This window comes from Canis lupus, chromosome 1, assembly GCF_003254725.2.
Source record: "Canis lupus dingo isolate Sandy chromosome 1, ASM325472v2, whole genome shotgun sequence".
NCBI classification, from domain to species: domain Eukaryota; kingdom Metazoa; phylum Chordata; class Mammalia; order Carnivora; family Canidae; genus Canis; species Canis lupus.
Window position 1 is genome coordinate 22,082,811 of NC_064243.1, and position 27,281 is coordinate 22,110,091.

Here is a 27,281-nt window from a genome sequence, read left to right on the forward strand (position 1 = left end):
TCTATCAAGTCTTCCATATTGTATGGATTTATACTTATCACTGGGCTCAGGATACTTCACATTCCTAAAGAATTCATTTCTAATTTCAAAGTCTGCCATACGGCCATATCCTCTGAGCTAGCTTCCTACTTGAAGCACATGCTGAACGAAGGACAAGGTGAATGACAAGCCTTTATTTGCTGAGAAACCTCTGCCGACATAAAACCGGAATGAGCAAGTCATTAAACTGATACTGCAAACCTTGCAGCAAACCTTTCCACTAGCAGTCATTTTGAAACAGACCTTTTCCCTTAACCTTGTCCACCGGGCTAAAAACTTAAACTTCGAATGGACATTGTTGAAATATCTGCTTATTAATTCTTTTCTTGGAGGATGCGGAAATATGCCAGAAGAAAGCTATCATTGTGCTCACCCCAATCAATGCCTGCTATTTTTCTTGAGAAAACAAACTAAGACTTTATAATAGCTAACATCCGTGTGGCAATTTAGAGCTGACGAATCTCTTTTACATACACTTATTGCAATAAATCTTTGAGACAATTATCTACTGCATTTCATGGCTGAGGAAATGTAGACTTTGAAAGGTTAGGCAGCACTTCCTGTGATTCTGTCCATACATATATTCTTAATTCCATTATGTTTTTTTTTTTCTTTTTAACAATTTGTTGTTTTATTTATTTGAGAGAGAGCAAGCAGGAATGAGGGAGGGAGCAGAGGGAGCAGAATCAAGCAGACCGAGCACAGAGCCCAAGGCAGGGCTCAATCCCATGACCGTCAGATCATGAGTCAGACGCTTCACTGACTGAGCCACCCAGGTGCCCCTTCAGTTATATTTTTGGACCTCTATAGGTAAAATAGCAAAGGATACAGAGATGAGATATAGACACATCTCATCTAGCCTATGGATACGACAAAAGATAAAATGAGTGATTTATGACAAACTAAGGCCATCACTGAACCCCCAAAAGTATTAGTTTGGGTGTCAACACTCTAAGCAGAGGGGATTTTGAGATAGAAAATTCAAGAGCAAAGACTATCATCCTCTTACTTAATCTTCACCTTGGCAAGCAAAAATAGCATTTCAGTACATTGAACACATTCATAGCCATGTATGCTGACATTATAAACTACCTTGAAAATTCTGGTTCTGTATCCTATTAGCTGCAGTTAATTACCAAGATTTATAAGGGAAAATGAGGAAATCTTATGAGCTTATGAATTGGTAATATGTTTCAAAAACATTAAGCTGACTTTTATTCATTTAGACTCGATGATGGGGAAAAAAAAAAAAAAAGAATGTTTGTAGTTGTAATGAGCATCTCATTTTGGGTAAGGAAACTGTCCAACGACTTATTTTCTAGTTTGGATCCACAAACATGTTAGTCTAGTACAAGAAATTGGCTCTTCTAAATTATTTATAGAATTCCAGGATAGATTTGATTTCATACTAAATACAACTGAGCATTTAAGTCACAGTAACCCTTCTCATATGAGAGACAAAAACTCAACTTAATTGACCACCAGTGACTAATAGGAGATCGAGAAGTACTTCCTGTTGGCTTTAGTTACAGTCTGTCTTACATCGTCACTTATGTGCTATTACACTGACAAATTTTAACAGACTTTGGAGTGTTAAGACTAATTGTACAGTTTTTCATTGCTTCACACAATACCACTGAATTTACTATGTAAGAGTCAATATTTAGTAAGAAACACTATAATTAGTTGCAGTTAACATACAATTATATGGGTGAGCATCTAAATGCTCCTTTTGTCCATTTGGATTTCAAGGTATTCTTCTCACACGGATAAGGGACAAGTCACAAAAACAGATTAAAAAAAAAAAACTCAAAACAAAAAACAAAAATTTTGATTTTATGCCTTAGGGTTCGTAACTGGACTTAAATACTTTTGCTAATTTTAGGCTATACGATATACTGCCTTAATAAGCCATTGAAAATTCAATGTTAATTGTGACCAGTAACCTTTTCCAAAGGAGGACAGGGAATTGATAATAGCTCACATTTCCTAAATGCCTAGCCAATATACTTCACCTCCTACAGTGGAAAATTCTATGTTGTTACCAATATGGGAGGGAAAACAAACAAACAAACAAAACAAAACCAGATTGGAAAGCATTCAATATTAACATGAGACACATAATCCTTATTTACTTCTTCTATGGGAGGTGTAATATGGTGTCTTGCCTAAGCAGATCTATACTTAGGGGATATTTATAATGGCATGTATTCATTGTGACCATGCAGAGCCTTTTCGTGTGTGCACATTAGAGTATGAAGGATGCAAAAAAAAAAAAAAAAAAAAAAAGAAAGAAATGAAAAGAAAAGAAAACATGAAGAATACATTATTTCCTCCCATGGCAACTTTATTCTATCTTTACCCATTTCTTCCATTAAATTAAAGCTCTTCCAGACAACATACGTCTCGATAGTTACTGCATTCATTCTCAGTTCCCTGGCCTTCAATTCCCCTGGCCAACGGTCATGTATCTTCACCGCAGACCACGGCCAGGAAACTGAATACTCCCCAGAAGCTGGAACAAGAAAAACCAACTCAGAGATAACTGGTATCTTAGATCTATCTTATCTTTCCTGCCTTGTTCCCTATCCACATACCCTCAGCAAAAGGAAATTGCTAATTTTTCCACCCAACTACCAAATAGTTTCCTTTTTTTTTCTTTATTTTTTTTTCTTTTTCTCTTGTTTAGTTTTCTTAATTTAATTACTACCTGCCCACACTGCAGTTTATCAGATGATAACGTGATGGTAAATAGTTCATCAGCATCTGCTATGCCAACCGGTTTCGAACCTACAGCTCACGTTTGCAAATCTGGCTACTGAACCTTCTTGTTCTTGTGACGTCTAACACATTGATCCTTAGTGCTCCCTGGCTGGTCTATTCACCGAAGGGCAGACTTGGAGCTATAGTTCATTTGGAAAGGCAACTTCTTAATCCAATGTGCCTTCCCCTCTCCCTTGCAAAAGTAAATAAATAAACTAAAACAAGCAACAACAAAACTTTTCCTTGGCTATTAGGAGAGATTAATAGATAATACAAGTAATATAAATTGGCTGAAGTATTTTTAATTTCTATTCACCACCACTTACATAACATGGCTAAGTCTTTCTGATGTATGTAAAGTCTTAAGAATGCAGGCTTTCATGCATCCCACGCACGTGTGTGTGTGTGTGTGTGTGTGTGTGTGTGTGTGAAAGAGAGAGGGAGGGGAGGAGGGAGGCGGGGAGGCAGCAGTCTGGAACTGCATATATGGTATTACGGTGTTGCATGTACACTGCTAATGAGAGGACTTCCTGTAGTATAATGATTTTTTTCATTGCCATTGATCTTCTTGACCTTTGCCTAGAGGAAACCATGTGTATATTTCACATGCTAAGGTATACAGACCTCAATATTTTCCCCAAACCTCAATATTTTCCCCAAACTTATTTTCTGGAGAGCAAAACAAGTCATTAACTCAATTTAATTTAGTAGATTATGTTTACTTTATTTGCTGAGTCACTAATTGCTAAAGTGGGAATAGCTCACTGTATATAAAAGACGATGTTGAAACTTCATTAGGCTTATGTAAATATCCATTAGCGATGGACACTGGCCGGAATGGGTCATTGTGTGTGCTTCGGTGAGGAGCAGATTGTCATGGTTGCCAAGAGGAACTCTCAGCCACCAGCCTGTGGACAGATCAGAGCTGAACAGCTGGCAATGTGGGCGTACGATGAGCCTCAAAATACACGGTGGCCGTTTATTGTTGAAACTTAAACAGAGAGGGCTATGTTCTCCCCGCCACGATCAGCCTCACGGCTGAATTTTTATTTCGAGCTGGCTTCTCCACCATCTGTGCACGTGGCCTACACTGCATCTCTGAGGAGTTGGAGAAGCATATTTGAAGACCTGATTGAATAGCCAGGGAAAAGCAATCCATCATTTCTAAGAGGGGATGTGAGACAGTCACAACAGTGTCCTGTCATGGTTTCAGATTTTTATCTTCATTTTCTTTTACTTTCATTCTAATCCGTTGCCAAATGCAATAAACACCGACCAAGAGTACAAAATCCACTGATGGTACTTTACCATCTACATATCTACATGAAAGAATGGATTATCCAGATTCTCAGAGGCTTCCCTTAGTGTGTGTGTGTGGGGGGGGCGGTGTGATTGTCCTGCCGAAGGGAGCCTCGCTCTGTAGGGTCCCTTAGACCTCAATGACTCAGGGCCCTTGTGGAATGCAAGATGCTGGTGACACATGGCTACCCCCTGAAACGAGAGCTTGCCGGGATAAGGGAAGCTGCACTCCTAAAACTGGTTTATGGAGTTGAACTACTAGAATATAAAGAGGGAACAGTTTCATTTTATCCTGTGGTCCACTTTCATACACACCCTGTCACATCTATTTCCCAACTCTGCAATCTGGGTCAATCCTCTCATCCTGGGGTCACCTTAAAGTATTTAAAAAGCCTTATCTTCGGGTCCTACGAAAACAACAAACGATAACAACACACACACGTACACACAGAGTAAGACCTACATCAAAACATTAATCTGAGGTTGGGGCAGCCTCAGCAGGCAGGACCTCTCAGGCATGATCATGTCAAAAGGACCCCAGCTCTGCTATCTTCAAGTGCACCTCATATCTTTGTTCTTCCTCCAGGTGGAAATAGAGCTTCTCCCCACAGTTGCCTTCCCCTTTCTCTTCCTGGCATCATTTTGGATGGTTCCAGGGACTTCCACCTTGCATTATTTGCCCATTTCCCATGTTTACAAGCAATTCCCAGTAAAAGACACACACACACACACACACACACACACACACACACACAGGCACAATCTGTTCAAGGGGTTTTCTTGGTATCTCTACAACTTCTGTGGAAGGGAAAGTACCATGATAATCTCTAATCCTATGAATTCAAGAACTTCAAAGAATCCTCCATTCCTCTGGGCAATTGCAGCGGATGGTCACTGAGTGTGTTTGGTCAGTGTCAACAAGTCCTAGGAGAAACTATTTCATACGTCCTTTTAGAAATATGGGATTACTCATCCAGCATTTTCCTCAGCTTAATGGCTGTAGCTGAAAATCAAGGTTAACTAGAATTCTCTTATTCTGTGTGGCCACATCATCATTACTAATGAGACGGCACACGGTTCTGAAAGCATGGCTCACATTGGATACCCTGATTTTAGAGGTCGTTTTTCTCCATCTTATCCCCTACTGTTCCAGCAGAAGAGAACGTACTCAGTCACGTGAATAAAGTTACACTAACACTTTAAAGCACAGTACACGGAGGGAAAAGAAATAGTCCACCAGAGAAATCAGCAGTCTCAAAGGAGGGTTAATTAATAGTCCCCTTTAATTCGTAGAGAATTCCTTTACTCATCTGGGACTGTTGTTCTACTGTTGCTGCTTTTTTTTTTTTTTTTTTTCATTTAGATCAAGGAAAAAAAAGGGGAAGTCATTGTCGTGAGCATCATTATGAGACTCTGAGAGGCTTCAAATAACTGGTTAGGGATGCACAAAATATAAGGCCTTCACAGACTTATTTTAAGTGATAGAAGCCAAAGAAAGACTTTATTTCATATACCTCAGTTATTTTCTATCATATTTACTGTAGGGAAAGAGTACAACAAGAGTAGTGAGTCATGTCAAGAGGGAGGAAATTGGTCTTGAAAAGTTGAAATTAAAATAATCAATATGCGGGATCCCTGGGTGGTGCAGCAGTTTGGCGCCTGCCTTTGGCCCAGGGCGCGATCCTGGAGACCCGGGATCGAATCCCGCGTCGGGCTCCCGGTGCATGGAGCCTGCTTCTCCCTCTGCCTGTGTCTCTGCCTCTCTCTCTCTCTCTCTCTGTGTGTGACTATCATAAATAAATTTAAAAAAAATTAAAAAAAATAATAATCAATATGCACCATGGAAACTTCCATAGAAGATACTAATATTTTAAAGTATTTAGATCTATATAAACAACTTTGCCATCGCTATTTTTATAAAAATAAACATTTTTGACTTTCTTTAGTGTTATAACATTTCAGAGCAGCTGATCAGTTTGTTTTCTTTTTCCCTTTTTTTTATTGGCAGGATTTTTTTGTTTTGGATAATAGGAAGCATCTAATATAGAGCTATGATAGGGTTTTTTTTTAAGACGTTTTTATTTATTTGGGGGGAGAAGACAGATGGAGAGAATCTCAAGAAGACTCTCCATTGAGCATGGAGCCTGATGTTGGACTCAGTCTCATGACCCTGAGATCATGACCTGAGCTGAAGCCAAGAGCCAGACACTTAACTGATTGTGCCACCCAGGTGCCCCAAGTTATGAAGGTTTGAATACACCACCATATTAAACTTCCAAAAGACTACAGGATGAAATAAAATAAAAGCTTCATAAATTATAGAAAAAAAGATAAACTTTCAAAATCTATTTAAAAAATAGAAAAATGTTTTAAATTTCAAGTGATTGTTTCCACTATTTTTCTGCCAATTTCCACTGATTCAAGACTATACATATTTTTTCTTTTTTCTTTTTTTTTTTTTGTATTTTTTTTCTATATTTACCTGAATTACTAAAAGAAAGGCAGGCCACAAAAGAGGGGAGAAGGTAGTAATTTAGCAGTTGTCATTTTGACAACCAGAGGCACCAAATGTTCGTGATGACTCTATCTCACTGAATGGAGATACACACCTCGTTTTCTAGGGAGAATAGGACATCGGTACATAAGTGTACACCTTGATAAACTAAATAATTAGATGATTTCCAATTGACTTTGAGAGATAGAGAAAATAATATGGATTTCACAAGTGGACCAATCACAGCAATGATTACCAGTGCCAGAGCGAAGTTCCCCTCATCTTACCAGGCTTAGGGACAATGAGCTGTGCACTGGTCTGGGCATTTCCAGCCTCATTTTCAGCGACACATTGATAAAAGCCTTCATCTGACTTCACCACTCCAAGGATTCGTAAGTTGCTTCCTCCCTAGAGAGAAGAAAGAAGCAGGTAAAATATTTTAAAAGGCAAAAAACTCAATGAACATATGATTTTGATAAAATTTCACAGAAGAAGCAAGAAGGAAAGCCATGAGAGTGCTCAGTCTCACGGATATGACCTACGTCACTTGGGAAATGTCACAGATTCCCAATACTCTGCTGAATCCGTGTGCCTACATTTAACCTAGTTCTGAAATGAAACCTATGCTCACAAAAATACACATCATCCTCAATATCTAAACGAGCAGCAAACAGAGAGCTCTTTGATTAAATAGGCAAGAAACAAAGGTTAGCATCCAAAGACATTTCATTCTTTCACTTGGTATCGAAAGAAAATTGGGTTTAGCAGCTGCTGGGGGAAGAAAAGACAAAAAAATGAAAAGAAACACTGAGTTTTGCAGCTTCTAAAAGACAAGAAATCTAGGTTGGGTACTTTCTGAAAGTGTTTACTGAGAAAAAAAAATCTGAAAATCCTTTTAAAATTGTAATTGCTTTGACACGTACCTTTTGGGGATTTGGAGCTGTGGTATGGTGGATATTTTATACCATGTCATTCTTGTTACATGGCCAAAATGCTTTACCTTCAGTAATCCATAAATTAAGCACAGCGATGTTAATTCCTGTTTTATATAAATTGAGCCACCATCTTTTTCAAGGATGGATGATAAAATGATCTGGAGATAGCATTTAATTATACCGACTCAGTTTTTCTTCAATATTAGTGTAAGAATTAGTTCAGTAAGTGAGACGTGTTAAATCACTTCCCCTAAAGTCATTAAGAGATAAATATTACCTCATGGGGAATTCTTAATTGTTTTTAGTGTCTTGTAGTCAATTCTCTGCTGATGTAAAATTCTTAGATAAAGCTGACTAACTTCTAATTAACAATTCTCATATAAGTTACTATTTGTGCTGAATGTCACTGTGACAGACAATGGCTCTCAGATTTCTGGAGCTACTGGGGAAATATTTTTAAGCACAATTTAATGTGAACAGGGCTCATACTGTACATTTTCTTTTCACCTTAAGAAAAGAAACATTTAAATAGGTTAGCTGTAATGAGTCATTCTGGGAGAAAGATTATTCAAACTGCAGAAAAAAATAAATGTTTTATTTTATCATTTGTCCTTAAGGGCACTCAACAATTTCCTTTATATGCAAGTAGCATATATTCTAGGCGGACACAACACATTTCAAGTTGCCCCACGGCAGGTCATTTTTAATTCACTGGTAGTAGAAATAGCATTGCACTTAAAGGAGCTAATGGATTGGCGTGGCATTGAAAAGTTACCTTTTTTTTTTTCTCTCTCTTTTTTACTCTATTCCCAACCAATTAAACAAATGCAACTCTAAGTAAAAAATGCTAAGTGGTGATAAAAGTAATAAAGATATGCTTTATGGATGCATTCCTTAAAATCTCTTACGGTATGACAACATGCATGCACAAAGAGCTTATGAAACTTTCTGAAAGTCAACTGATCCAGCTACAAAGAGGTGGATCCACCAATGAGAGCCGGTCCAAGGTGAAGGTGAGCATGTGCCTGGACCGGCAGGGTACCTGTGTTCTACTCCCCTTCTGCCAGAAGACTTGGCTTGGACACTCTTCTCTGACAGGCCATGTGTGCATCTCAAACATAAGAGAAGTGGACTGAAATCCTCCTCCTTTAGCTACTAAGTTAATTTGATATTTGGAAAGTGATTTTCATATTTCTCATATATTCATATCCTTGAATTTGGAAACTCTGATGCTAACCTGCATCTAAAGGAGAGTTTTCAGAGCATTTTTAAATGAGCAAAGAATTCTGCTGGTAACAGCAAAAGCAATGATAGTAGTGATAGGCATTGAGCGCTCACTGAATACCAGGAAAACAACTTGGTGAATATAAGATACCATTATCCCTATTATCCCCCACAGGGCATAGAGTGCATTAGAACTTAGAGAAACTATAGAAACCATTATGCTTAGCTTCAGTTCTTTCCAAAGTTCAAAAGCACAATGCCACGTCAACCTGGGTCTCCGTGGCTTCCTACCCTGCCACTACCACTTGTCACTGTCACCACATCCTTTCCTACTGCTCAAGTAGCATCAGCTGTCCTATCTGGGAGGGTAGCAAAGAGCACTTGTCTGTATTACAAAAGTAAGACTCCCATGATCATAGTGGCATATCTTGTTGAAACTTTGTTATAACAGGTAATGAAAGTCCAAGAAGTAAGGGATTGCTGGCTTCATTGAGTCTAAAACTAGGTCCTAAACTCTGTTCTCCCAAGAACCACCATGAGGATACTTGGAAAGATAGTCTTAGGCCCTCTGTTCTTTTCGTGATGTGTTTGTTTAAAACCCTGTCTGTAAAGCAAGAGGGATGGGCTGTTTAATCACTCTTTTTCAGCTCAAAAATTGTGAGTCCAGAAAATCATTTGCTGTATTGGAACAATTTTCTTAACGCATCATAAAAATTCCCAACAGGAACCTTCTTCCCAGGAAAGAAAAGCAACTGAAAACAGAGTAAACAATGAATGGGATTGTAAATCTAATATGAAAAAAACAAAAAACAAAAAACCAAAAAACAGATAATTACCACTATCTGAAAATAATCACTAGGAATGACCACATCTCCATTCTTCATCCAATTCACAGTGGGTACAGGCTTTCCAGAGACTGAACATTCAAACTCAATATCCATGCTTTCATAGGCATACAGGTTGGAAGGGTGATTTAAAAACCATGGCGGAACTGCAAAGACAGAAAACAAAAGTGAGTGGGTGGGAATGTGAACCTGCATGCTAAGATCTTTGCTCAGTTAGAAACACTGGGCAGGGAGAGAGAATATTTGTAATTCAATAATACCCTGAAACCCTTAGTTTATTATACAGGAACGACCGTAGAACACAACTTCCCCCTCCCAAACACAGTCACACAGTTGTAGCTAGTGGTGTTTTGCCTCAGGAAAGAAAAAGAAAGCTTTTGGGAAAAAAAAATATTACATCTAGTAAGCATTCTGAATACCTGAGTATTTGTCCAATTGACTTACATAAAGGATACTGAACAGCGCATGAAGCTATGGAAACTATGCTGATAAAGTAAATAAAGGGAAGCTGATAATTCTGAGACAACCCAGAATGCAAGACCAAAAAGCTCAGTGTCTCTATAATTCTAGAATTTCATAGGGATTCAGTTAATGTGATGGACTCATTCCCTGCTGAAACTGGCTATGGCGATTGGCACAAAAAATGACCATCGTCTTTACTGCGGACACATTCCTATTGTCTTAGCAATTATCTATTGTGGTGCTTTACTACGCTGCATTATTATTTCCCCAGCATGATACGTGATATACTAATTTAATTTAATGTCTTAATTGCCATAATGCTAGTTACTCTATGATGGAAATTTGTAATTGAAAGAAAATTACAAATAAAATAAATAACACACCTTTGCTAATGAATCTCCCAGGCTTGGTCCCTCCAAACCCTGCCTGGGAGAGGGAAATTTTAAAAAGAAATGTTCATTTGCTTCCACTGGGAATCTTAAAATGATGTCAGATTTGAATATTCATGTTGCCTGAGACCCAGGTTAAATTCACAGTGAAGTAGCAACCTTTATCTCGTTTTCAGGTAGGACATGGACATGCATTTTTAGTAGTCATCTTTAAAGTCATTTTTTTTTCATTTTTAAAGTTAGATTGCATTTTTTTTTTTTTTTTTTTTTGGTCATTGCTGTTGCTATTCAGTGAGTAAGGAGTGGTAATTTTTGCTCATTTGGTTTAATACCGTATTTTGCTCTCTCCAACCACCCCGACTTCCAATTAACTTGCAAACACTGATGAATAGTCTAGAAAAATAGAAGAGCCAGTGGAAAGTTCCCAGTTTTTCTACCGAAGATCATGGAAATCTTAATCTCTCTCTCCTGGATTCTGGAAATCTTAATCTCTCTGTCTTTCTCTTCTTCCTCTCTCCCTCTCTCTATTTTCCTGATTTTTAATTAAGTATTTGGACCTTTACTATAAAACAACTTAAAAATTCTTCAAACTTTCACATGGGCAAATCAATTTATCTGACTCAGCCGGCATGCATTAATATTCACAAACTAAACACATGAAAAAAACATGTCAGAGAGCTTTTCTAAAGAGAACATGACCCCATTGTATATAGAGCTGAAATTATTTATCTATAATTGATAATATTAGTAAGAGATTGTTTTTATTCCTGAACCAAATTCACTGACAAGGAACTAAATGGCATCAGCTATATTTTTCAAATGCCTCTGAGCAAATACATTAGTTATCTGCTTGATTCTGTTCCTGATTTTATTAGAGATTTTGATCAAGTGCATGTTTACTAGAAAACACCCAATATTTATAGAGAGCTGACCATGTATAATTTATTAGTCTAAGCACTTTATATTTATTATATTCACCACACCTCTCTGAGACTCTCTGATTCCCATTTTACAAAGACGCTGAGGTGCAAGGAGTTGAGTGACTCTCTCCAAATCATACAATGGATAGAGTTTGGAGCCAGACAGGCTGACTCCCCTGCCTACGTTCTGAACTGCTTTATAATAATTGTCTCTTTTGCCACTTAAAAATTCAAGTAGAAGAATAACTCGTTAACATTCCTGAAGCCTTATAGAGATAAGTAATTAGAGCTATTAAAAATATAACACCACGTTGTCTATTCCTCTTCCTCCTTTAAGATCTTCTATGCTGAGGCCATGAAAACGGCCACAGTCTACCCATTCTTAGTATTCACTTTCATCAGAATTCATAATATCATTTAGGCCCATCGCAGAGTTTTCAAATTTTGACTGATATCCATCAGTGGAATTTGAAATTCATTTTTGGAGTTGAAACTAAAATTCACATATATATGCATGTAAATATACAGAAACATGTGCATAGTATGTGAATATACATAAACATTTACATATATACACACATATATCCAGTTATACTTCATTTTATTTCACATTTAATTGAGATTTCATTTTCTTGTGCATCACAGATACTGGATTTTTTTTTTTAAATTAAAGGTTTAGTCAGCAATTCAGCATCAAGGAAGCCTAGTGGCACCATTTTTTTTTTTTTTTTTTTAAGATTTATCTATCCATTTGAGAGAGAGAGAGAATAAGAGTGTGGGGGACCGAGGAAGAGAGAGAATCTCGAGTTGACTCTGCTGAGCATGGAACCTGATGTGAGGTTTGATCCCAGGACCCTGAGATCATGACTCAGTTCAAAATCAGAGTCATATGTTAACTAACTGAGCCAGGCAGATATCCCTTGGCACTATTTTTCCAACAGCATTCACTTCACTTCAATTTTTGTAATTCTTGCAATATTTTGAATCTTATCATTATTATTATTATTATTATTACTATTACTATTATATTTGTCATGGTGATCAGTGATCTCTGATGTTAATTTGTAATTGTTTTGGGACACCACAAACAACATGCATATTTGATGGCAAACTTAATAAATGAATGTTGTATGTGTTCTGACTGTTCCACAAACCATCATTCCCCTGTCTCTCCTTCTTGGGCCTCCTTTTCCCCCAAGACCCAACAATATTGAAATTAGGCTACTTAATAACCCTATAAAGCTCCTTAAATGTTCATATGCAAAGAAGAGTCACACATGTCTCTCTCTTTAAATCAGTAGCTACAAGTGATTAAGCTTAGTGGGGAAGGCATGTTGGAAGCTGAGATAGCCGGAGAGTCTTGTGCCAAACAGCCAAGTTGTGAACGCAAGTGAAAAGTTCTTGAAGGAAATTAGAAGTGCTGGTCTAGTTCTCTCGTTATTTCCACCACATCTGCAGAGAACTAGAATCAGAAGTGGTGACTAAAGATGTGACTGAACTGCTGCAAATTCTTGATAACATTTGAACAGAAGAGGAGTTGCTTCTTATGGATGAGCAAAGAAAGTAGTTTCTGGAGATGGAAACTACTTCTGGTGAAGATGCTGTGAAGGTTGTTGAAATGACAACAAAAGATTTGAAGTATTACATAAACTTAGTTGGTAAAGTAGCCTCAGGATCTGAGAGGATTGACTCCACTTTTGGAAGACGTTTTATCCTGGGCAAAATGCTATCAAATATCATCACAGAAATCATTCATGAAGGGAAGAATCAATTGTTGTGGCAAATTTCGTTGTTGTCTTATTTGAGAAACTGCCACACTAGCCTTCAGCAGCCATCACCCTCATCAGTCAGCAGCCATCAGCCCTGAAGCAACACCCGACACCCGCGAAAAGACTAGGACTCACTGAAAGCTCAGGTGATGGTTAGCATTTTTTAGCAATAAAATATTTTAAAATTAAATTATGTAATATATCGTTTTTTAGACTTAATGCTATTGTACACTTAATAAACTACAGGATAGTGTAAACGTGATTTTATATGCAGTGGGAAACCAAAAGATTCATTTGACTCATTTTATTGCAATATTCACTGTATTATGGGCTCTGGAAGAAAATACATACAAACATACAGAGATATGCATATATGTACACATATATGCATGTATATGTGTGTGAGAGAGAAGTGTGCCTATTTATTGATTGATAGATGCCTTAGTGATATCGATAGCTATTTATAAATGTACGTTTTGGGAACTGTCCATTTCAGGAAATATATTGTTAAGCAACATCATCCTTCAAACTATTCTCATCTGACTTGGAAAGTCGCTTTCAGAAAAGGAAAGGACACATACCACCAGCAGGTTTTTTAAAGTTTTGAGACTTTTTTTCTACAATATTGGTTCAATATAGATTAACACATTTCAAAAAATCTTTCAATACACGCGTGTGTGTGTGTGTGTGTATGTGTACACTATATATAACATCTATCTGCAGAGTAGGGGTGGGCAGAAAGGTAGAACAGAAATGAAAAGGCTTAGGAGTACAGAAGAAGAAAAAAAGAAGGGAAAAGAATACCAAATCTATCCGGAAGAAGAACAAAGAAACGTGAAGTTTCAGGAACCCACATGATAAAGCCAGATTGTCTGGGCTTAAATCCCGGCCATTGCACTCATGCAAGAGCTTCAGTTACTGCCCCCATCTATAACCTAGAGATAAAAACTGAGGACAATGGATGTCAGTGCACAACTGTATGTTAAAGAAAAACAATAAATAGAAAGATATATCTGAGTATATTGCCCAAAACAAATTATTATATATAAGTGTATACAATGTACGTATAAATATATGCATAAATATGTAAATATATATGGGTGTGTGTGATTCTCCAATTTGACTTAGCCTTTTGTACTCTCAATGTCCAAAATGTGTGTTTCACATAGTAAGATTTCTTAAAAACAAACAACTGAATTTAAACCATGACCATTTTCAAATAGTTTTGAGTAAATTAATCATATTTCCTCAAGTTGAGGGGTAGAAATTATCTTCCTGTTTATTACCTCTCAATGGACCTAAATAAACCAAAACTGATCACAGTAAATCCTCAAAACCTTCTGTTTAGTCGATTAAGTTACAGTGACTTCTGTGGCACCTGGCTGGGTCAGCTGGTGGAGTGTGCAACTCTTGATCTAGGGGGTTGTGAGTTTAAGCCCCACACTGGGTGTAGAGATTACTTTAAAAAAAAATAATAAAATAAAATAAAATAAAATAAAATAAAATAAAATAAAATAAAATAAAATAAAATAAAATAAAATAATAAAATAGTTACTTCTCATTAGTTAGGGGATAATTTGATGTAAATATGTCATTATAATTATAATTTTATAATTATAAAATAATTATAGCCTCAATAATTTTTTTTTATTTGCAAATATATATGTGAGTCATGATCTGTATCCTGTGATTTTCTCTTATTCCTTAGGCTCTCAGTAATACACTAGTATTACACTAGATACCTTGTCTTCCCTGGCCATCTTAATACCTTCATTTCTATATCATGTTTTCCAGTTTTCACCAAATACCTGACAGTACATGATGAAAAAAAATAGCTTCCCTCACCTACATGGGAAAGTTGAAGCATGAAATAATACCACACATCAGAAATGGGTCTAATCTCATGCTTTCTGAAAATATACTGCCTAACTAGGGCAGTGTTACCAGTCATGAGTAATTTTGTGGTAAGAATAAGGGCTAATGATTTTTCTTATATTTTAATGCCTCCTAAAGTGCCTCACCCTTAGCACAAGCTCAGCAAAGTTTTGCTGATGGTGCTGATATGAACTCAAGCAATAAAATACACATTTTTGCCTTTTCTGCAGCAATATCAATATAAGATGATGAGCAAGAGTTTGGACAATGTCATGGAAACCACATAACTAACAAAATACTATTTTATTATCCTGGAAAACAAAATGTCAATAAATGATGAGAAAAATGATAAAGAAGAGCATAGTGTAGCATGGCTACTTGGAGAAAGGCATATTAGTTATTTTGGATACCTTTCCAAAATAGTCTTTTTTTTTTTTCTAATTTTATTTATTTATTTGAGAGAGAGAGAGAGAGAACAAGGTGGAGCAGAGGGAGAGGGAGAAGCAGACTCCCCACTGAGCAGGGAGCTGGGACGCAAGGCTCCATCCCAGGACTCTGGGATCATGACCTGAGCTAAAGGCAAATGTTTAACCAACTGAGCCATCCAGGCATCCCTCCAAAATATTCTTTTTTTTTTTTTTCCCATTTTATTTTATTTTTTTTCTTCTTTTTTTTTTATTGGTGTTCAATTTACCAACACACAGAATAACCCCCAGTGCCTGTCACCCAATCACTCCCACCCCCCCCTCTCCTCCCCTTCTACCACCCCTAGTTCGTTTCCCAGAGTTAGCAGTCTTTACGTTCTGTCTCCCTTTCTGATATTTCCCACACATTTCTTCTCCCTTCCCTTATATTCCCTTTCACTATTATTTATATTCCCCACATGAATAAGAACATAAAGCTCTTCTCTGTTAACAAACAAAGGGTTGCGGAAGGGGAGGTGGGCGGGGGGTTGGGGTAACTGGGTGACAGGCACTGAGGAGGGCACTTGATGGGATGAACAAACTCATGTGTTATGTGTTGGCAAACTGAATTTAAATTAAAAAGTCTTAAAAATAATAAAATAAAATAAAAAGCTCTTCCCTGTTTGAGCAAAAAGAATTAAAATAAATCTAGAATCTAGGAGAGTCTTGAAGAGGTCTAAATATATAAGCCTGGGTTGGATTAGAATTCAGGTAAAAGCTTTTCAATCTTGCTTTAAATAATGCATGACCAATGCTACCGGTTTTCCTGCTCCTACCCACACATCCGTTACGTACACCTGAGGGCTCAACTTCACCATTGTACCCGGTCCGTTTCTAATTCTGTCTGTGTCCATTCTGTTTTCTCTTCCTGAACTGTTTTCCATTTTGTCTTACAGTGTAGACAACCTAACTATCCATCACGAATCCCTTTCTCCAAAAGGTCACCTTAATTTTTCTTCTTGTAAAATTTTCTTTCCTTTTAGAAATCCCAGTGGTACAATTTTCACTGATTTTATGGCACTTGACATGGTTACCTTAGCAGTAGTTTATAACTTAGGGGAAGAGGCTTGGCCATGCTAACATCAATTGAACCCATTGTTTAATATATTTTTGATGTTGACACTCTTCTGGGAGAGGGTGAACAAATGAAGTTTATCCAGTTTTTCTCCCTTTATTTGATCCCTTTGTCTTTTTCTGTGATGAACAGACCAGAATCTGCTGCCTGGAATTTAGGATCTAGGTATAATCACATTATACTTTTCACAGCTCTGGAGTCCTATATTCTCAGCACAAACTGCAACTGGGATGAAAGAAGGAATATGATTTATCAGTGGCTGGAGGTATGTTTTGTCAGCATTTTTCTGACCATGGATCCTTGCCTGGAATTACATTCCTCAGATGATACAACTTCTATTTATTCTCTAGGAGGAAACTCAAATACTCCTTTTCCCATGACATTTTGTCTTTTGTGAATCTGACAATGGATTTTCCTGCTTCTTGCAATGCTTTCTCTCTGTGCCCAGTTTTTATACCACTTGTTATTTTAAGATATCTTTCACAAATATTATTATTTACCAACCACAGTATGATTCTTTTTTTTTTTAAGATTTTATTTATTTATTCATGAGAGACAGAGAGAGAGATAGAGAGAGGCAGAGACACAGGCAGAAGGAGAAGCAGGCTCCATGCAGGGAGCCCGACGTGGGACTGGATCCCAGGACCCCGGGGTCACACCTTGAACTGAAGGCAGATGCTCAACCACTGAGCCACCCCGGCGTCCTGCAGTATGACTCTTAAAGATGGGATCTGAAGCATATGCTTCCTCTTTTAATTTCCTTTAAATATTACACAATACCCCCTCCCTTCCATTCTCACGGAAGGAATGATTTCACTACTTTAAGTTATTTGATGGGTAGCAGCTTCTTAATGACTAATAAAAAATGAAATACTGAATCTTCAAGTTTATCAAATTGTGCCATTTACATAGTATTAATCCATTGCAGAGAATTGCTTAACATACACGTACAGTGCTGCAACAATTTCAGGCAAGATATTGATTTTAGTTATATGCTCTTTGGGTAGAATAAAAATTCATGACCAGAAATAAATTACCTTACATTTCCCTCAGATGTTAGTTTCTTAGAATCTCCTACAGTACTTATAGTACATATATAAAGAATTATTTTAATTTGGGGGCTAAAGGGATAAGGGATAATGACCAAAAATGAGTAAAAAGCCAAAGATATATGGAAAAAAAATATAGTTTGTTCTTGAAAGTGTTTATAATGCTTACAAATGACAAATAGATGATAAAATCCTCTATCCTGAAATCATTAGACTCGTATAACTAAACCTGAAATTTGAGTAAAACTTTTCCTTAAATTTATTTGATTTTCTCCTAAGACTTTCTATGCTATGACTATCATTTGAATTTTGTAGGATGAAATTTCTTCTGTAATTTCAACCCCAAAGTCATCAACAACAATATAAATAGTATTATGAGTTTTATTTTATGTAATAGATATTTCACAAGTATTTTCAGGAATGTCCATATCACTTCCTCATATTTAGACTTGGCTTCTAGTATTTTTATTCTTAGATAACGTATATAGCAGTTCTTTTCCAGTTATTTAAGTATGTAATAAAAGTGAGTTAATTGTAAAATATTGCTCTAATATGTATAATTAACTAATACCCGATATTACCTTGATTTTGAGAAGATTCTATACATTCTAATAATTTACCACAACTCCGAAATTGCAGAGAACACATTTTTAAAGACATGCAGGTGAATTAAATTAACACTAGGTAGTATATAAATCACTTTGGTGAATGATTAAAATAATCAAGGGAAAAAAAATAGATTGGTGAGCTTTTATTAGGAGGAAAAAAAATAGCATCATCCTTGAGTGGCTGCATTTCCACTCTGAGTACAGTGGAAAGTCAGATAGTTTCCCTAGAACAGAACAGCTCGCTCCAAGTTCTCAGGCCCTATAAGGTTAGTTAATTTGTTGTTAAAACAGTGGACATAACTCCTCCATCTTCTCTTGAATACAAATATCTAAAGAGACTGCCCTAAAAGTCTAAATTTGGGTACCTCTGTCCCCAAAACAAATGGTTCTTTCAAGTGCACTATCACATTGGTATAAACAGGTAATTTCACCAGGGGGCCCCTGGGTGGCTCAGTGGTTGAGCATCTGCTTTTGATCCCCAGGGTTCTGGGATGGAGTCCTGCATCAGGCTTCCCACAGGGAACCTGCTTCCCCCTCTGCCTGTGTCTCTGCCTCTCTCTGTGTCTCTCATGAATAAATAAATTAAAAATCTTTTTTTTTTTTTTTTAAAAAGATAATTTCACCAAAAGGAGCCATAGTTTCATATGTAATCACCTTCAGATGACTACAAAGGAGGACACTGGGCACTGAATGTAGGTTTAGAGATAACATCCTAGTGGGGGAAATAGTCTTTATAAATTCAGGCTTTCATATTAAACATACCTCAGCAAAATCCTAGTTTTATAGAATAATGTTTCTTCTAACGGACTGCTCAATTTATAGATTAGAAATTGCTCTCTTACCTCATAGTTTCAACTCAATTTTTCTTGCACAAACTTTTGTTGCCAATGTAACTTTTGTTCAGCTAACTTGATCTCTAAATGCATAATCCTCCTTCTCCTTTTTTAACAAGGAGCTATGTGATGTATCTCTGTCCAATCCAACACTTCTCTCCAGGTCTTATGTGACAAGTGACTTGAAATCTGCTGAATATTTCTCTCTAGTTTGCTCTTTCCTACCTACACATCTGTCCTCCCCCATAGGACTGGGTGTTGAGATTTGCATTTCATTTTCTATTTAAGTTGTCTCTCACACATACCTGTCTGGGCTCTCCTAAAAAATTTAAGTTCGGCTCTAGCCTGAAATGACTAGAATTTATTTTGCATTGGAAATAAAAGCACACTTGAGATTTAACTATTAATATTGACTGAAGCTCTCACTCTTCTGGAAAAAAAAGTTTTTTTTTTAAGTTATTGATTTTTATTCTTAGCATTTTCATTCAAAGAAGTGTTTCAATCTAGTCCATCAGTGATCATTTCCTCAGAGAGAGAGAGAGAGAAAGGGAAGCAGGGAACGAGAGATAGATAGGTTTTACATTCTCTTGATAACTGCTAGAACATACACGAGCTTTATTCCTGACATATGTGTAAGCCTAAGTAGTGTATTTAATTATATACATATCTTTTTCCCACAGGAGTAAATATAACATCACTAAAAACTAATTGACAAGAAAAAGCAGGTGAAACAACAGCAATTCCTTCTACTGTGACATCAATCTAGTTGTGAATCCACTCAGCTACTAGCTTCTAAGGACGAGGACTGTCTTTCCAAATTTAAGTCCTCGAGGCCAAGCACAGGATAGGTTCTAAAAAACATTATTTAGGTATGAGTGTCTTCCTAGGACAATCTTCTCGCGTTCAATCATTTCTGGGTTGCAACTAAGTAAGAGCTATAAAAAAGCTAGATGATGAACAACATTTGAGACATAAGAGTACACTTCTCTTCAAAGTTAATAACGACTTCAAAGTTAATAACGATAACAGCAATAGAATATTAGAAGCATCGACTATAAGCTACTCTGCTGCAGTTGGCAAAGATAGATTTTTCATCACCTGATAGAAATGAAAATTTAGATCTTTTGATTTCATTTTCTACACCATCAGTATTTTTTATTGTGGACACAGTGTGCCAAAAAATTCTTCCTCCTATCTAAAAATTCTGGCCTATGAAGAGCATCAAATCATCAACCTTTACTTTAGAGTCCTTTTATATGTGTGTGTGTGCTTGGAAGCTATTTTAGACCTCTCCTCACACTTTTCTTTATCCAGACAAAATAATCCCATTACCCTTCCTCGGTTCCAGCTCTTTCCATAATCAGGGTTTGCTTCTCTGTAAATCCAGACTGAGCTTTCCATTTTTCTCCTTAGTTGTGGAGCCTGGACCAAATTGGTAGAATGATGTTGCAAGGCTCAAACCAGTGATAAAAATAATAGGAGGATTACTTCAAGGTCCTATTTCTATACACCTCCTGATGTTATTGTTATGCCTTTGGAATGATTTGTGTGCTATCAATCAAGTCTTAGGTAGATATTGGCAACTACCCAGCAATTAGTTTTGTATGTTCACGTATAAACACATACAAAGATATGTATGTATACGTATATATAAACAAATATTTTAATATATGTACATCTATATCATATATATGTGTTTCTACAAATGTCTATATAAACTATATAGTCACAGGATATTCATGTTTAAAATGTCATAGAGATATGTAAACACATAAAATTATACACTCACTCATATACAATTTATAAACAATTTTCTTTGTCAGTTTTCATTTTCAGTTATGAAGGAAATGAAAACATGTTCAAAGAACAATGTAAAAAGGTTGAGCAGCGTATGTTGTATGATGACAGAAATAATAAATCTATAAAATAAGTTATCCAATTCCTAACATTGCATACTGACAGGAATTTGAGAGCTGAAATTATTTTTCCCTCAGTTAGTTTTCTAGCATGCCTTCTTGGTATTTGAGAGTAAAAGATGTGGATATTCTAAAAGTCTGGAAAAAATGTTTCTGCCTTGCATGAGAGCTATTTCTGTGTATTTTCAAATGTACTTTGAAGAATTATAATAGATTACAGTAGAAAAATTGTTTTTCAAGTTTCTTGTTAGTATTAGATATTCAATGAGGGAACATTTCAGCATATTTAACTAAGAAAATGATGGATTCTAACATACAACTAATTTTTCTCCCTCGATACCTAGTGAAATAAACTTCCATCCCAGTATATAGGCACAGGGACAGAAAAATCAACAACAGCAAATAAAGAAAAGAAAGCATGGTCAATTGAAAAAAAAAAAATCAAAACAGACATTTTTGGAGTAGAAAGGCAGATTATGAAATGGCTCTGAAGTTTGGAGGGAAGTGTAAGAATTATCAGTAGTATCTCCAAACCTCAAGTAATGTGAAACCTATGGATGTAGCCTTATGTTTCTCCTTTTCTGAGAGAGGAGAACCTTGAGGGCTGTTGAAGAGACATACAGGAGATAGGGCTGACTAAGTTGAAGGCACTTTTTTTTTTTTTAATTTTTATTTATTTGTGATAGTCACACAGAGAGAGAGAGAGAGAGAGAGAGGCAGAGACACAGGCAGAGGGAGAAGCAGGCTCCATGCACCGGGAGCCCGATGTGGGACTCGATCCCGGGTCTCCAGGATCGCGCCCTGGGCCAAAGGCAGGCGCCAAACCACTGCGCCACCCAAGGATCCCCTAAGTTGAAGGCACTTGAGCTAACAGTCAGCTAAAGACCAGAAATCTGAAGACCAAGACCTCCATTCTGGAAAGGAATAGGAGCAGCGCCATCCAACACAGTATGTTGCTTCAACTGAATAATTCCCCAACCATTCCTGTTGGTTCTTTAAAAAAGGCACAAAACTCAAAATCTCCAGCCTTCAAAGTGGAGCCCAAGGTGTTGAAGGCAGGGTGGTAAATAAGTCTATAAGTCACTTTTATCGTATTAGAGCAAATAGTATCTGGACAGAGCCAACCATACATGAGCAAGATAAGAGATATATATGAGACATATGGAAATATACTACAGTCTACAATAATGAGAGAGAAAGATAGTTGCTGAAGGGAGAGGGGAAAACAAAGCACTCAACCCAGAAGAAAATATAAGGGTAGGAACAGAAGGAAATTGCTCAAGTTGCTCTTTACACAATGGATCCACTTATTATGAAAATAAATTCAATATAACTAGAGGTCAAAGACTAGATGATAAAATAACAGAATGAAACAGAAAGAGAGATAGCGGACCTAAGAAATAAATCAAAGACCAAAACAACATCATTAGAGAGCCAATGTATAAATTAGAAAGTACAAGTAATATATTTTTTTAAAAACTACTAAAACTCATACTACCAACATAGGGGAGACTTGAGATAATCATAGTGAATGTGGATGAAAAAAGCCAAACGGCTAAAATAACAAAGCTTGTATAGAAAGAGGACAAGCAGAAATGATTCAATATTAAGATAACTGGAATTCTGAGGCAGAAAGCCCACAAATGGAACAGAAGATATATTTTTTTGAAGATATATTTAAAAAATAAAACAATAGGACATTTTCCTTGAAAAATAAATCAGAAATTTCAGAATCAAAGACTATACCATGTTCTTAGGAAACTGAAAACATAATTCCCAATAGTGAGACATATTTCATTGGGCTATTGAGTCTGGAGGATAAAGAATTATCTGAATATCCAGACAGAAAAATCAAAATCAAAACAATCTATAAGAGGTAAGGGGGAATCAGATGCCCATATAGTAATATCCAATGTCAGAGAGCAATATTAAGCAAGAATCTTATACATGAGCCCTTCTATCTAAAGTCACTTTCTCAATTAATAAAGTAATCAGAAAATATAGCATGTTCTTTCTTTGTTTTTTTTAAATATATATAACATTTCTAAAGTAAGTCTGACAACAAAATCCAGGCAATCAAGCATACTATCAAAATAAAAAGTTAGATATCTTGAAGAATGTGATGAATAGTGACAATATCTCTATACAGAAATAAAACAAACACAATGAAAATGAGATTACTGAAGACAGTTCAATTGTTATAATCTGAACAGGAGAAAACCAACATTGTAACTACCAAAATCAGAAGGTGGGGAATGAGGGAATGAGTAAGAATGCTAATCCTGCTGTGGTGAAGGCATTCCTGTTTTGCCCTTAAATAGAACATGAACCTACAAAGACAAAAAAAAAAAAAATCTATAGCTGCATCATGTTGTCATAAATGTATTTCCACCTAGCCACCCAACTATTCATGTACACAGAAGGATACATGAGATCCTGAGACTCTGGAGGATTTTTAATTCAGATGGATTATTTTCACAAAATTTATAGAGTGTTTTTTTTTTTCCAAAACATTTTTTAAAAGACTCTGGAGGCATATACTCCAAAACATTACAGCAGTTATGGATGTAAGGATATATCTCCTTTCCTTGTTAAAAATTTCTGATGGTTAAAAAGATAACTGAAAATGTATCTTCTGGAAGGACTCAACACCATAGCTTTATTTTTTTTAAAGATTTTATTTATTTATTCATGATAGACATAAGAGAGAGAGAGAGAGAGAGAGAGGCAGAGACACAGGCAGAGGGAGAAGCAGGCTCCATGCCGGGAGCCTGACATAGGACTCGATGCCAGGACACTGGGATCACGCCCTGGGCCAAAGGCAGGTGCTGAACCTCTGAGCCACCCAAGGATCCCCCCATAGCTTTAAATAGTAGAAAAAACCCTGGAAATATATATATAAACCCTGGAAATATATATATAATATATATTTATATTTATATAGATTTATATATTATAAATTTGTATATATATTATATATATATAATATATATATATATAAATCATACTTCTCTACTGGGGCTTAGAAGAACTTCAGAGGAACTTGTTGCTGGTGACAAGATACATCAACCCTTAAGGGAAATCATGTGGAGAAAAGAGCAAAGCAAGGTTTTCTACCTCAAACTTGCTGAAAGGAGACTATTTGCAGGATGACCTGTGAAAACTGCTGTCCGAGAGTAAGAACAGTCAGGAACTGTCCGACTCTTGACTCTGGCTCTACTATAGGGTGATAAGGACACTGAGCAAGTAACTGAACTTTCCTTGACTTCAGCTTCCTAGTCTGAAAACTTAGAAGATTGAATGGAATCTTAATTTTCTATTTTTTATTTTTTTGAAAATCCTTCAAGTGTTACTGGGGAGGCGTTGGTTATGATGTCGCTCTCCAATCCTGTAATCCCTTCAAGGAAAAGAGCACCATGTTGACCAGCTAAATATTGCTTAAAGCTGCATGAGAACATTCTCTACTGCAAAAAGGAAAAAAAAAGAAAGAAGAAAGAAAAGAAAAAAAAGAAAGAAGAAAGAAAGAAAGGAAGGAAGGAAGGAAGGAAGGAAGGAAGGAAGGAAGGAAGGAAGAAAGAAAGAAAGAAAGAAAGAAAGAAAGAAAGAAAGAAAGAAAGAAAGAAAAAGAAAGAGCAGTAAATTATCCCCAAGGTTTTTCCCACTTTAAAATTTTGAGTGTAACACGAGAGGATATATGGCTAGTCCAAGGCTGTTCAGGATGAACAGTTTATATAGAGTTGATTTAGCAAAGAAAGGATAGGGAAAATAAAGTTGTCAGTTTGCCTTTTATTCTTTCACTAAAATAATATTTGGCTAGCATTAATGCATTGCTTGAAACTATAAATACTAACCTTAGCGTCTCATAAAAATCACAGAAAGTGAAAGTGACTCAAAGGCAGGTCAAGGGTAATTAGCTCAATGCCTTGCTGCAAAATGACACTATTCTTTTCATACCAACACTTGCAAATGACTTACTTATATTTTTACTTGGTAAGAGAGTCCTTCCAGCATTGATTATATTCTAATTTTGTGACTCTATCTGCTTTTTTCATTCCTGCATTTTGGCCCCAAGAGACCTTAGCTATATCCCTACAGATAAGACAAACTTCATGGTAATTTCACTGCTTGATAAGTGTGGATATCAGAAACCATGGAAAATGTGTGTGCGTGTGTGTGTTTCAAGATTCATAACATCTTACCACATCGACAACCGATATCAACTGGAAGGGCTTCTTGCATAGTAAATGGAAATATTCTTTTTGAACATTTTGACTCATATATATATAAAAACCAAGAAGGAATGCTTATAAAGTTTGTGTGCAATTCGTGGTGCTAAGTTGGATTTAAAAACTCAGATTTCATAAAATTCATCTCAGTTGGGAAGAACTGGGTATCAAATATTAAAATATAATGTATTAAGGGCAAATGATAAAGGCAAGCGTTAGAATAAAAACAGCAAAACTACTACATATTGAACAGAAGTTTATATCAAAAGGGATCTGGGAATTTTCGGTGGCTGCTAAGAACTCTGATCTTTGAAACCTTGCTCTGGGTCTTAAGACTTTATGCAAATTACCCTGCATATCATAAACAAATAAACGTATGCATGTGTGCACGTTTGTGTGCGGCAAGGAATATTTGGCTGGCTGTATCACCTGGGGTCCTGGCAGTCAAGGCCGGCACGGAGCAATTTGTTACTAAGCACCCTCTTCTGTAACTAATACTCTTCAAACTTCAGGGAAAGATTTCCTCATTGCCTTCTCTCGACTCACCAAATACAAGAGCCAAACATGTAAGGCTAAGAAGTGCTGTGTTCTTACATTTCTGTCCTTGTACTTCGTAGTGAAATGTCGTTACACACAAAAGCTCATTGGGAAATGGTTGGAAAGAAAAGCTTGAGGAAATAGTTGATGTAATTCTTCAAATATTACAGCATCCTTCCTATCCCTCCTCATTCCTAGAAGTCTTTGCCTATTTTACTCACCATATAACTCATCAGTTAAAACCAAACTGGTGAGAAAGCTTATAATCAGAGCAATGGTTCTGATTTAAAAACATGTGTGCTTCTCAGAAGCTTTTAAAAAGTCCTTGGTATATTTTCATCGTTGTCATTCGTATTTACTTCATGTTAGTTCTCATACATACATTTAATTCTTGTTCTTCATTTGTCAAATAGAGAAAGTCACATAAACCAACACCAGTCCACTCCCGCTGCATCACAGAGGCTTTGTACCATTATGTTTTCATTCTAATTTTTCTCCACGTAATTTTTTATTTCTTCTTTGCTTTTTTTGGCTGACCCATTCATTGTTTAGTAGCATGTGATTTAACCTCCACGTATTTGTGCTTTCTCCAGATTTTTTCTTGTGGTGGACTTCTAGTTTCATAGTGTGGTGGTCAGAAAAAATGCATGGTATGACTTCAGTCTTTTCGAACTTGTTGTGATCTAATATGTGGTCTATTCTGGAGAATGTGGCATGTGTCCTTGAGAAGAATGTGTATTCTGGTCTTTTAGAACTGAATGTTCCAATTATATTTGTTAAATCCATTCAAAGTCATTCAAAGTCACTGTTTACTGTTGACTTTCAGATGTTTGGATGATCTGTCCGTGGATGTGAGGTATTAAAGGCCCCAACTACTAGTTATTTTATGCTTGTTATTACCTCCTGTGATGCTTGTTATCAACTGTGTTACGCACTTGGGTGCTTCCGTGTTGGGTGCATAAATATTTGAAAGTATATCTTCCTATTGGATTGACCCCTTTATTATTATACGGTGTCCTTCTTTGTCTCTTGTTATAGTCTTTATTTTTAAAGTCTGTTTTTTGTCTGGGTATTGCTACCCTGGCTTCCTTTTGCCATCCATTGGCAATGACAAATGTTCTCTCTACCCCATCAATTTCGGTCTGCATGTGTCCTTAGGTCTGAAATGTTTCTCTTGTAGGCAGCATGATGAGTCATTTTTTTTTTTTTATCCATTTCACCATCCTATATCATCAAAAAACTTTCAACAAACTAATGTTCATAACCAGATGGCTTCAAAGGTGAATCCTACCAAACATTTAAAGGAGACTTACTATATATTCTTCCCAAACTACTCCAAAAAAAATAGAAGAAGGAAAACTTTCATATTCATTCTATGAGGCAAGCATTACCCTGATGCCAAAACCAGATAAATCACCACACACACACACAAAAGAAAACTACAGGCCAGTATCTCTGATTAACATAGATGCAAAAATCCTCAACAAAACATTGGTTAACTGGATCCAACAATACATTAAAAAAAAAAAAAATCAGGGATCCCTGGGTGGCGCAGCGGT

At 36.5% G+C, this 27,281-nt stretch overlaps 1 protein-coding gene across 5 annotated transcripts in view; it reads right to left on the bottom strand.

Annotated features, from left to right (window-relative positions):
• Positions 1 to 27,281, bottom strand: part of DCC (DCC netrin 1 receptor) — a 1,086,886-nt gene that overhangs the window by 414,166 nt on the left and 645,439 nt on the right. For all 5 annotated transcript variants that reach the window (XM_035700550.2, XM_035700549.2, XM_025422244.3 and 2 more), the window contains 2 exons: positions 9,591 to 9,745; positions 6,883 to 7,003 (listed from right to left, as the gene is read on the bottom strand). In XM_035700550.2, the coding sequence (XP_035556443.1) occupies positions 6,883 to 7,003; positions 9,591 to 9,745 (276 nt within the window). The remainder of the gene's footprint in view (positions 1 to 6,882; positions 7,004 to 9,590; positions 9,746 to 27,281) is intronic.